This window comes from Bison bison, unplaced genomic scaffold (assembly GCF_000754665.1).
Source record: "Bison bison bison isolate TAMUID 2011002044 unplaced genomic scaffold, Bison_UMD1.0 scf7180017864264, whole genome shotgun sequence".
NCBI classification, from domain to species: domain Eukaryota; kingdom Metazoa; phylum Chordata; class Mammalia; order Artiodactyla; family Bovidae; genus Bison; species Bison bison.
The window spans coordinates 930,883-944,496 of NW_011494836.1; the positions used below are offsets into that span (position 1 = coordinate 930,883).

The window sequence follows — 13,614 nt, forward strand, 5'->3', positions numbered from 1 at the left end:
TAAAGTTAAAAAAAAAAAAAAAAGAACGAACCTGATAACCCAGTTCAGAGCAGAAGAGAAAGGAGGTTCTAGATCCAGGCTAAGGTTGACTGCTTCCACCATTGCCATTTTTAGAAAAAGAAACTGCAAGTCCATGAACTCCACGGTGCATCTAAAAGCAAGCCTGAGGCAATGCGGGAAGCACTGTGTTAATTCAGTCTCAGTAAATGTGTCTTCATGAAGAACTGTTTTTATTATGCTGAGATTCTTTTACAGACCCCTCCTGAGAAGTGAAGAAATTAGGAAGCCCAGAGTGTTCCAAATCAAGTCAGCTATACCTCAGAGAGACATTAGCCTTAACAAGGCATGTTTCTATCCTGAATACTCACTGGAAGGACTGATGCTGAAGCTCCAATACTTTAGCCATTGATGGGAAGAGTCAACTCATTGGAAAAGACTGATGCTGGGGAAGACTGAGGGAAGGAGGAGAAAGAGGGCAACAGAGGATGAGATGGTTGGATGGAATCACCGACTCAATGGATACGAATCTGAGCAAACTCGGGAAGATAGTGGAGGACAGAGAAGCCTGGCGTGCTGCAGTCCATAGGGTCACAAAGAGTCGGACACAACTGAGCAACTGAACAACAAGTACTCTTTACACATATAGAACATCTAAATCTAGGCATTTGCTACATACATTTCCCAGGACTTGGTTTCATGGAATATACAGTTTAATAAAATTTGAATTTTTTCATTTAACATTCCTGGCATGAAACTCCCTTTCCTCAGAATTCCTCATCTTATATACATTTAAGTCAGGACATTATTGTACTGAATAACTGGAAGATCTTGAAAACATGAAGACTTGGGTTTGAATTCTGACCTTAATACTTGCTGGTTATGTGACCTTGGGAACATTGTTTAACCATTTTAGCTTCCTTTTCTTCATCTCTGATGGTAGAGTAACAATATTTAACCTGAACAGTTGTTCTGGGTATGTAATGAACATAAGAAAATGTTAAACAGTTGCTGGTGTATTGATGACAATGATGGTGATTGCTGATCCATCTGGATTGAGGCCTGTTGGTTATTTCTGTTCTCCAGGAGAGAAAACAAGTTCCCTGCGATGTGGGGTCTACCTGTCACAGGGATATATTTATCAGGCATAAATGTATGTACTAGTTGCTCAGTCATGTCTGACTCTTTGTGATCCCCATGGACTGTAGCTCGCCAGGCTCCTCTGACCATAGAATTCTCTAGGCAAGAATACTGGAGTGGGTAGCCATTCCCTTCTCCAGGGATCTTCCTGACCCAGGGATTGACTCCTGAATTACAGGCAGATTCTTGACCATCTGAGCCACCAGGGAAGCCCACTGTTGCTGCCTAATTCTCTAGGGTAGCTGCCCATCTTCTCATGCGACACACACCTATTCCCTGAGATGGGCATAAAGCCCTCCATAACCTTTCCTCGTCAGTTCTGCAGCCACTGCCAGCCTAACTCACCTACAGACGCATCCTTACACTTGGGCCACACCTGGATGACTAGCAGTGCTGCAGGCTGCCTCCTGCATTGCAGGCAGATTCTTTACTGTCTGAGCCACCAGGAAAGCCCTCTACTCCCCCCATCCCCAGCCAAAGTTCAGGCATGGCCCCAAAGCATGATCCACTGCTGATGGAGGGAGGCGGAGGGAGAGCTTTTCTCTGATGCACCCATCTCTTTTTCCTGTCCTCTTTCTTCCTTTCATCCCCAGTTCCTCTCCCCAGTCTCTTTGCATTGGCTTCAAGAGTTGATCTAAGTGGTACCCATTAGGACCTCAAAGTCTTCTGTGTAGGTCTTAATTACATACAAGATCCTTACACAGGCATTGTTCATTAAAATAAACTTCTGGGCACAGAAAAAGAGAAAAGCAATAAACAAAATCCAATCTACTGGACAGTAATTCAGGCATATTCACAGAAATAATTCCTCTATTTTTAAGACAAAGACTTTTCACCACGTCCCATGCTATTCTAACATCGGGTTGTTCTTAAACTCTTATTTACCGTAAGTAACTATGGGATACGAAGGGCTGTTTCTACTAGTATAGAGAGTAAGTAGGGAAATATGAAGTGACAATACTGACAACACCCTCAAAGACTTACAGCTGGGGGGTTGCCCTTCTAGAGTGAGGGAGGTCCCAACACCTATCTCAAAATCCAAGAGAACCATGTCAGGAACGGAATCATGTCTTCCTTCCCAGACACACTCTACCAACCCTGCAGAAATGACAGGCTTTGATCAAACAGTTACCTAAAAGAAGGGTAAATTGTCATGACCTTTTCTCATAACTTCCGACAATTAAAAGGGAAACATTACCATCTTTCTAAATTCCATATATATGCGTGAGTATACTTACGTATATATATGGAATTTAGAAAGACAGTAATGGTAACCCTGTATGTGAGAGAACAAAAGAGACACAGATGTATAGAACAGTCTTTTGGATTCTGTGGGAGAGGGAGAGGGTGGGATGATTTGGGAGACTGGCATTGAAACATGTATAATATCATATAAGAAACGAATCGCCAGTCCAGGTTCAATGCTTGGGGTGGTGCACTGGGATGACCCAGAGGGATAGTACAGGGAGGGAGGTGGGAGGGGGGTTCAGGATGGGGAACACGTGTACACCCGTGGCAGATTCATGTTGATGTATGGCAAAACCAATACAATATTGTAAAGTAATTAGCCTCCAATTAAAAATAAATAAATTTAAATTGAAAAAAAGGAAAACAATGCATTTAAACATGCAAAGACTAAGTCATGTTTACAAATCACCTCTATTTTTTCTGAGTTTACTAGAAAGAAACAAATTCAGAAGGCCAAAAAATCATGTGATTTACACATCTGATGTTTTTCCCACATAAAAAACATGTCTTAAATAAGTTTTATCCTTCATATTATGTATTTTCTCCTAAACCTGTATCACAAATGCCAACTCTTAGAAATAAAGGTAATGGAAAAATAAATTTTGATCTTAACAAGCCCTAGAAAACTTTAAATAAACTATCAATACCACCTTCTAATTCTTTTGCAATGATACAAGCCATTGTTTGAAATTCTCTAGCTTTTCACATTTTTTTCTTTGGAATGTTAAAAAAAAAAAAAAAAAGATAAGGTCTATACAATCTTAGGAAGATAGTCAATCTTTCCAGGCAAGGTCTGACATACAAAATCAGGAAACTGAGTTTCCCTCTGCTAGGAAAAATGCTATTTCAAAAATATGAAGGTAATACAAGTTATCTTCTATAGCCTTCAATTTAATCTCTCAGTACACATTTACAGTTTTGCTGTGTTGACTTATAGTCATACAAGACAGAATTCAGTGACCTTCTGAATATGTCCATTCCCTTTGAAGTACATATTAATGACCACTTGCCTTTAGAAAGCAATTCCTTCCTACGGAAAGCTAAGTAACACACCCAATTTTTTATTCCTACTTTGTGAAATCTTCTTGTGAAACAGAACAAGCTTGTTATGGAAAAAGCTCAAAACATATTGCCATCAACAACATTCCATTTGCCTGCCTCTTCTCATCCTAGCATGCTCTTGAGAACAGAACAAGAAACCCCACTCAGATAATCAGTGAACCACAATGAACAGACCCCAGACCCAGATGACTCAGTGGAGGCTAGGAGAACTGTGGAAGAAAAAAGAGAAAATCTATTTTAACAGGCATATAAAAAAATGAAAGGTCAAATATGGTATTTTTAAGGTAAGCATATAAGCATTATAAGCATAAGCCTTTCTAGCTCAGGTTAAGATCTGTCTTAGACTTTTAAGCCATTGGGCTTAATGGATATTAATGGATATACTTTCATATCTCAAAACCCTCACCTTCAAAATCTTCCCTCTTTTCATCATCCAAGAGAGCTTTTCAACCTTATAACCAAATAGAATCTACACTAACCAATTTGCTAAGTTTGTTAATAACTCTCTACCATCCAACCAGTCAGGAAGATCTTGAGTTAAATCCTCCTGAACAAATGACATCCAACACCAAAAGCTTGGTTGCCTTTATTACTCTTATTTCATCAAGCTTATGAATGAAAACCTCTACTTAGTTTATCTTATAATTGCTTGTCCAACTTATAAAACTTAGATAGGCACCTTTTTACACTGTATTTCTTTTAAATACTCTTTAACCATTTACTTTCCTAAAAAGCAGTAATAACCACAAGGAGCTCAGCCTGGTGTTCTGTGACAACCCAGAGGAGTGAGATTGGGACAGGGGCGGTGTGGTGGGGAGGGTAGAAGGGAGGCTCAAGAGGGAGAGGATTTGTGTATATTTATAACTGACTCGTGTAGTTGTACAGCAGAAACCCACACAGCATTGTAAGGCAATTATCCTCCAATTAAAAATTTTTTTTAAATTTTAAAAAACAATAATACTTATCACTATAAGACATTAGTCATTCGGCTCCTAACACATTAAATGGCTAATTCAGTCCTCCTAACAACACAAAGGGAAAGTACTCCCTATAATTGTAAAAAACAGAAACCATGTAAGCCACCCATAAAGAAATCTACACATACAAACTGTGAATCCTACGACTCTACAGACTTTTGGCAGAAGAGGGAAAAAATGCAAAGATATTAGCAGTGGAAAACATGTTTAAGTTTTTCAGGTACAAGAAAAGACAGAGATATGATGACATTTATAACCAGAAAATTGAATATGGAGCCACCACACTCACCGTCTGATGGCTTCTGTCACAGTAACGCAGCCCAAAATACTCCACCTCCACAAGGTTGACGTGGCGGAATACGTGCCCAAGGACAATGGAGCCTCTCGTGGACTTCTGCGAAAATAATTCACAGCTTGTGTCTTTTTTTTTAAGAAGGTGTCTTGTCTTTCTCAATGGCACACAGCCACAGTTCTCATCTTTTATTAGCTTGGCTCACATGCAAACAATTTTATTAGCCCATAGTTCCCTCTTTAAGTTTGGCCTCAATTACAAAGAGATTTAAGTATTAAATAAATACTTCTGAAAAACAATTTTAAATTATTATTTGTTATAAATTAATGAGATGCTTTTCTTATGAGGCTAAAATATCATGACAAAATTATTATTTTAATAAAGATAATAGCTTCTTATATGAAGTGCATTTAATAAATACATCAAAAAAAATTTACTTTGGTTAAAATCTCATACTTCTCTCAGTTTAAAAAGCAATTTTCACCAGGATCATTACTTCCACAACTAATGCACAAGATATATAAAGTTAAAATAGCAATTTTTAATGGGCTTCCCTTGTGGCTCAGCTGGTAAAGAATCTGCCCGCAATGTGAGAAACCTGGGTTAGATCTCTGGGTTGGGAAGATCCCCTGGAGAAGGGAAAGGCTACCCACTCCAGTATTCTGGCCTGGAGAATTCCAGGGACTATATAGTCCATGGGGTCACAAAGAGTCAGACACAACTAAGCAACTTTCACACACACAGAGCCAAAGTTTTTTAAAATTTTTATCTCATATTGATTAATAAGGTTTTATGTTTCATTTTTTAATTGAAATAAAGTTGGCATACAATATCACATTAGTTTCCAGTATACTATATGATTTGACATTTGCATACATTATGAAATGATCACCATGATAAGTTTCAGTTCAGTTCAGTTCAGTCGCTCAGTCGTGTCCGACTATTTGCGACCCAATGAATCGCAGCACGCCAGGCCTCCCTGTCCATCACCAACTCCCAGAGTTCACTCAGACTCACATCTATCGAGTCGGTGATGCCATCCAGCCATCTCATCCTCTGTCATCCCCTTCTCCTCCTGCCCCTAAATCCCTCCCAGCATCAGAGTCTCTTCCAGTGAGTCAACTCTTCGCATGAGGTGGCCAAAGTACTGGAGTTTCAGCTTTAGTATCATTCCTTCCAAAGAACACCCAGGGCTGATCTCCTTTAGAATGGACTGGTTGGATCTCATTGCAGTCCAAGGGACTCTCAAGAGTCTTCTCCAACACCACAGTTCAAAAGCATCAATTCTTTGGTGCCCAGATTTCTTCACAGTCCAACTCTCACATCCATACATGACCACTGGAAAAACCATAGCCTTGACTAGACGAACCTTTGTTGGCTAAGTAATGTCTCTGCTTTTGAATATGCTATCTACGTTGGTCATAACTTTCCTTCCAAGGAGTAAGCGTCTTTTAATTTCATGGCTGCAGTCACCATCTGCAGTGATTTTGGAGCCCCCCAAAATAAAGTCTAACACTGTTTCCGCTGTTTCCCATCTATTTCCCATGCAGTGATGGGAATAGATGCCATGATCTTCGTTTTCTGAATGTTGAGCTTTAAGCCAACTTTTTCACTTTCCTCTTTCACTTTCATCAAGAGGCTTTTTAGTTCCTCTTCACTTTCTGCCATAAGGGTGGTGTCATCTGCATATCTGAGGTTATTGATATTTCTCCCAGCAATCTTGATTCCAGCTTGTGCTTCATCCAGCCCAGGGTTTCTCATGATGTACTCTGAATATAAGTTAAATAAGCAGGGTGACAGTATACAGCCTTGACGTACTCCTTTTCCTATTTGGAACCAGTCTGTTGTTCCATGGAGAAGGCAATCGCACCCCACTCCAGTACTCTTGCCTGGAAAATCCTATGGATGGGGGAGCCTGGTGGGCTGCCGTCTATGGGGTTGCACAGAGTCGGACATGACTGAAGCGACTTAGCAGTAGCAGCTGTTGTTCCATGTCCAGTTCTAACTGTTGTTTCCTGACCTGCATATAGGTTTCTCAAGAGGCAGATCAGGTGGTCTGGTATTCCCATCTCTTGAAGAATTTTCCACAGTTTATTGTGATCCACACAGTCAAAGGCTTTGGCATAGTCAATAAAGCAGAAATAGATGTTTTTCTGGAACTCTCTTGCTTTTTCCATGATCCAGCGGATGTTGGCAATTTGATCTCTGGTTCCTCTGCCTTTTCTAAATCCAGCTTGAACATCTGGAAGTTCACAGTTCACATATTGCTGAAGCCTGGCTTGGAGAATTTTGAGCATTACTTTACTAGTGTGTAAGATGACTGCAATTGTGTGGTCTTTTTAGCATTCTTTGGCATTGTCATTCTTTGGGATTGGAATGCAAACGGACCTTTTTCAGTCCTGTGGCCACGGCTGAGTCTTCCAGATTTGCTGGTATATTGAGTGCAGCACTTTCACAGCATAGTCTTTCAGGATTTGAAATAGTTCAACTGGAATTCTATCACCTCCACTAGCTTTGTTCATAGTGATGCTTTCTAAGGCCCACTTGACTTCACATTCCAGGATGTCTGGCTCTAGGTGAGTGATCACACCATCGTGATTATCTGGGTCGTGATTCCCACATACAGTTATTACAACATTATTGACCATATTCCTTATGCTGTATATTACATCTCTGTGATTATTTATTTTAATTGGAGGAAAATTACATTATTTTGATTATTTTGCCACATATCAACATGAATCGGCCACAGATATACAACTGTGAACCCCCCTCCCACCTCTCTCCACCCTATCCTTCTGGGTTGTCCCAGAGCATCAGCTTTGGGTTCCCTGCTTCATGCATCAAACTTACACTGGTCATCTATTTTACATATGGTAATGTACATGTTTCAATGCTATTCTCTCAAATCATCCCACCCTCGCCCTCTCCCACAGAGTCCAAAAGTCTGTTCTTTACATATGTGTCTCCTTTTGCTGTCCTGCATGTAGGATTGTTGGTACTATCTTTCTAAATTACATATATATATATGTATACACATTAATATACTCTGCGATTATTTATTACATAACTGGAGGTCTATATCTCTTAATTCCTTCACCAATTTCACCCCCTCCCTTCTGGCAACCATCCATTTGTTCTCTGTACTACAAGTCTATCTTCATTTTGTCTTAGTTTATTCTGTTTTTAGATTCTAAGGCATTTGTCTTTCCCTGTCTAACTCACTGCTTTTAGCACAGTATCCTCTAGATCCATCTATACTGTCACAAATAGCAAGGCTTCTTTTTTTAATGGCTGACTAGCATTCTACTGTGTATAGATGCACAACACATCTTTATCCATTCATGTATCAATTTACACTTAGGTTGCTTCTACATCGGGGCTACTGTAAATAATGTTGTAATGAACACTGGAGTCCGTATACCTTTTCAAATCAGTGTTTTTGAATTCTACATGTAAATACCCAGAAGTGAAATTGATGGATCACATGGAAGTTCTATGTTTAATTCTTTTAGAAAACTTCATACTATTGTCCATAGTGGCTGCATCAATTTACATTCCCACCAGCAATGTACAAAGGTTCCCTTTTCTCCACAGTCTCATAAACACTTACTATTTGTTGCCTTTTTGATGATACACATTCTGACAAGTGTAAGGTAGTATCTCACTGTGGTTTTGATTTGCATTTCCCTGATCCTTAGTGATGAGTGCAATTGTGCAGTAGTTTGAGCATTCTTTGGCATTGCCTTTCTTTGGGATTGGAATGAAAACTGACCTTTTCCAGTCCTGTGGCCACTGCTGAGTTTTCCAAATGTGCTGGCATATTGAGTGCAGCACTTTCACAGCATCATCTTTCAGGATTTGGAATACCTCAACTGGAATTCTATCACCTCCACTAGCTTTGTTTGTAGTGATGCTTTCTAAGGCCCATTTGACTTCACATTCCAGGATGTCTGGCTCTAGGTCAGTGATCACACCATCGTGATTATCTGGGTCATGAAGAGCTTTTTTGTACAGTTCTTCTGTGTATTCTTGCCACCTCTTCTTAATATCTTCTGCTTCTGTTAGGTCCATACCATTTCTGTTCTTTATCCAGCCCATCTTTGCATGAAATGTTCCTTTGGTATCTCTGATTTTCTTGAAGAGATCCCTAGTCTTTCCCATTCTGTTGTTTTCCTCTATTTCTTTGCACTGATCGCTGAGGAAGGCTTTCTTATCTCTCCTTGCTATTCTTTGGAACTCTGCATTCAGATGCTTATATCTTTCCTTTTCTCCTTTGCTTTTCACTTCTCTTCTTTTCACAGCTATTTGTAAGGCCTCCCCAGACAGCCATTTTGCTTTTTTGCATTTCTTTTCCATGGGGATGGTCTTGATCCCTGTCTCCTGTACAATATCAAGAACCTCATTCCATAGCTCATCAGGCACTCTATCTATCAGAACTAGGCCCTTAAATCTATTTCTCACTTCCACTGTATAATCATTAGGGATTTGATTTAGGTCATACCTGAATGGTCTAGTGGTTTTCCCTACTTCCTTCAATTTAAGTCTGAATTTGGCAATAAGGAGTTCATGATCTGAGCCACAGTCAGCTCCTGGTCTTCTTTTTGCTGACTGTATAGAGCTTCTCCATCTTTGGCTGCAAAGAATATAATCAACCTGATTTCAGTGTTGACTATCTTTCTCCAAGCCAGGCTTCAGCAATATGTGAACTGTGAACTTCCTGATATTCAAGCTGGTTTTAGAAAAGGCAGAGGAACCAGAGATCAAATTGCCAACATCCGCTGGATCATGGAAAAAGCAAGAGAGTTCCAGAAAAACATCTATTTCTGCTTTATTGACAATGCCAAAGCCGTTGACTGTGTGGATCACAATAAACTGTGGAAAATTCAAGAGATGGGAATATCAGACCACCTGATCTGCCTCTTGAGAAATCTGTATGCAGGTCAGGAAGCAACAGTTAGAACTGGACATGGAACAACAGACTGGTTCCAAATAGGAAAAGGAGTACGTCAAGGCTGTATATTGTCACCCTGTTTATTTAACTTATATGCAGAGTACATCATGAGAAACGCTGGACTGGAAGAAACACAAGCTGGAATCAAGATTGCTGGGAGAAATATCAATAACCTCAGATATGCAGATGACACCACCCTTATGGCAGAAAGTGATGAGGAACTAAAAAGCCTCTTGATGAAAGTGAAAGAGGAAAGTGAAAAAGTTGGCTTAAAGCTCAACATTCAGAAAATGAAGATCATGCATCTGGTCCCATCACTTCATGGCAAATAGATGGGGAAACAGTGGAAACAGTTTTAGACTTTATTTTTTTGGGCTCCAAAATCACTGCAGACGGTGACCGCAGTCATGAAAGTAAAAGACGCTTACTCCTTGGAAGGAAGGTTATGACCAATCTAGATAGCATATTCAAAAGCAGAGACATTACTTTGCCAACAAAGGTCAGCCTAGTCAAGGCTATGATTTTTCCTGTGGTCATGTATGGATGTCAGAGTTGGACTGTGAAGAAGGCTGAGCACCAAAGAATTGATGCTTTTGAACTGTGGTGTAGGAGAAGACTCTTGAGAGTCCCTTGGACTGCAAGGAGATCCAACCAGTCCATTCTAAAGGAGATCAGTCCTGGGTGTTCATGGAAGGATTGATGTTGAAGCTGAAACTCCAATATTTTGGCCACCTGATGCGAAGAGTTGACTCATTGGAAAAGACTCTGATGCTGGGAGGGATTGGGGGCAGGAGGAGAAGGGGACGACAGAGGATGAGATGGCTGGATGGCATCACTGACTCGATGGACGTGAGTCTGAGTGAACTCTGGGAGTTGGTGACGGACAGGGAGGCCTGGCATGCTGCGATTCATGGGGTCGCAAAGAGTTAGACACGACTGAGCGACTGATCTGATCTGATCTGATCCTCAGTGATACATAGCTAGTGATATAGAACATCTCCTCACATGTCTGTTGGCCATTAGCATGTCTTCTTTGGTAAAATATCTATTCAGGTATTCTGCCTATTTTTAAATTGGGATGTTTGTGTGTTTTTGACATCAAGTTGTATGAGTTTTCTGTGCACCTTGGATATTAACCCTTATTGGATATATTGGTTGCAAATAACCTTCCCTCATTCAGTAAGCTGTCTTTTTATTCTGTTCATATTAATAATTTCCTTTCTGTGAAAAGCTTTTTATTTTGATACAGTCCCATTTGTTTATTTTTGCTTTTGTTTCCCTTATCTGAGAAGATATTTCCAAAAAATATTTCTCAGACCAATGTTGAAGGGCACACTGTCTATGTTTTCTTTTAAGAGTTTTATGGTTGCAGGTCTTACATTTTCATCTTTAATCAATTTTGAGTTTATTTTTGTATATGCAATGAGAGAGTAATCCAATTTGTTTCTTTTTCATGTAGCTGTCCAGTTTAACAAAGATAAAGAAGAGGCTGTCTTTCCCACGTTTTGTATTTTCTTGCCTCCTTTGTCATAGATTATTGTCCACAGCTCAGGTTCATTCCTAGGTTTTCTATTCGGGTTCATCGATCCACATGTCTGTTTTGTGCCAGTACCATATTATTTTCATAAGTGTAGCTCTGTAGTATAGTTTGAAATTTGGGAATGTGATTCCTCCGGCTTTTTTCAAATTACTGCCTTTGTGCTGGGATTCAAAGCGTATCAGGTTTTGCAGTCACTCATTAAGAGTGGAGTCTTTGTTTTCTACAGCCCTTTAGCTCTCCTGTCTTCAAAACCAGGTATTCTGGGGCCTTGTCTTCCCAATGGGCTGGGGAGTTCAAAGCGGGGGCTGCACTTTAGGGAAAAATTCAGCAATGGTGATCATCCTCCTGCTTGTGGGTCACCTTCCCAAAGGGCATGGGTGTTAATTATACTGAAGCTTTGTCTCTCCTACCCATCTCATCTGGTTCCTTCTTTACATCTTTACTTATGGAAAATCTTTTTTGAAACTCTTCAGGTCATTCCCATAGACAGTTGCTCTGTAAATAGGTGTAATTTTCATGTGCCCATGGAAGAGGTGAGCTCAGGGTCCCCCTACTCTACCATCTTGGCCACTACCACCAAGGCTTTCATTTTCAATCCTTACCTAACAAACCTATAATTAAAACCACCAACGTTAATGTTCTGAAAATGTCTTTGTCTAGATATTAGACTTTATCTCTTTCATATAAACACAGACATAAGGAAAATATTTCCCTTGTCTGGTAAATGCTGATACCTATCTAAAACATCTAATCTCTCCCCTTCCCACTGCATATTCTTTAAAGATTATCATCTAACATATTAAATATTATTCACACATAACCATTTAATCAGCAAACATTACTCCATATACACATTAATCTCAAAAAGAACCTATTTTGATGGTATACCTACAGATAGATTTTTTTCTTCCTTTCTTCTCATCACACAGTTACAAGAAATTCCCAAGATGTTACACATCATGAGGCAGGGCTTTGTTCAGTTGCACTTTCTTCAGAGAATTACCATTTCACACATATTCACGTAAGATGAGAACACAGCATTGTTTTGAGAAAACAGATTGTAATATACGGGAAATGTTTTTGATTAAATATAAAATGGGTGATAAGAGGTGATAAAATCACACACTGGGAGAAGACAGTGCTTGTTACAAATCCCATAAATGACTTTGGTTAAACTTAATTGGTCTTTTGTCAAAATCCATTAGATAATTTATAAACAACAAGCCTTGCTATGAAGTATCTTTAGGTTGTTAGACATTTCCTGCTATAATAACAATGCCATATCCAGAAAATGTCTCTTTGTGCTCGTACGTGTACCTATGTCTTTAACTACAGTAAAACTCTCCTAATGAAATTACTCTTTCGAAGGATAGGCCTACTTAAATTTACGATGAGCACTGCCAAAAAGACCATTACAATTCATGCAAGGAGAGTACATGTCTCAATGCCCTTGCCAACATTTGGATTGAGCAAAATTTTTCAAATCTGACTGAGCAAGAAAGACGGAAGGACTAATTATTTTAATTTGCATTTTCCAGACACTAATCAGTTCAGTTCAGTTCAGTTCAGTTGCTCAGTCGTGTCTGACTCTTCGCAACCCCATGGACTGCAGCATGCCAGGCTTCCCTGCCCATCACCAACTCCCGGAGCTTGCTCAAACTCATGTCCATCGCGTCAGTGATGCATCCAACCACCTCATCCTCTGTTGCCCCTTCTCCTCCTGCCTTCAGTCTTTCCCAGCATCAGGGTCTTTTCCAATGCTTCTTAGCACTTTGGTTAGTTATTCTCTACATTGAAGTTTAAATCCCCTTAAATACTTCTAATACCTGTACATTTTACTTAAGTTTATTTAGTTCTTCACTCCATCTGGAAACTATTTCTGTGCTTGGGATGAGGATCTAATTGTGTTTCCAAATGGAGAGACAACTACACCACTATTTACCTAGAAGGCCATCACTTCCCTTTTGACTGAAGCAAATTTATCATCTACTAAATGAATCCTCATTCTATGCCATGGATTACTCCTAGACTAATCCGTCAAGATTTTATTAACTTTAGTTTAATATAGTCTGTTGATCTCTATCATTCTCTTTCAAATTTGTCTCTGCCAATTCTTAGACATTTTGCTGTACTACAGGAAGCTTAGAACCAGCTTGCCAATTTAATAAAAAATTCTGTTAAGAATCTGACTGAAATTAAATTGAATTGACAAACTAGATAACTTGGGAGGTAATGATATGATATTTACAAAGTGAAACCTATATGATTTTCTTTCATATCCATCAAGGAAATTTTATACTTTTTTCATGTAGGTCTTACAAAATTCAACTTGGGCTCTATGGCAGGTAGAAGTTATAAAATGTGCTCCCCTCCCCACATAAAAAAAAGTCCTGCTCTAATCCCT

General features: G+C 39.5%; 1 protein-coding gene across 1 annotated transcript in view; it reads right to left on the reverse strand.

The window, feature by feature from the left end:
- Positions 1-13,614, reverse strand: part of EPB41L4A (erythrocyte membrane protein band 4.1 like 4A) — a 297,132-nt gene that overhangs the window by 171,275 nt on the left and 112,243 nt on the right. The window contains 1 exon segment of the mRNA XM_010848354.1: positions 4,714-4,818. Coding sequence (XP_010846656.1) covers positions 4,714-4,818 — 105 coding nt within the window.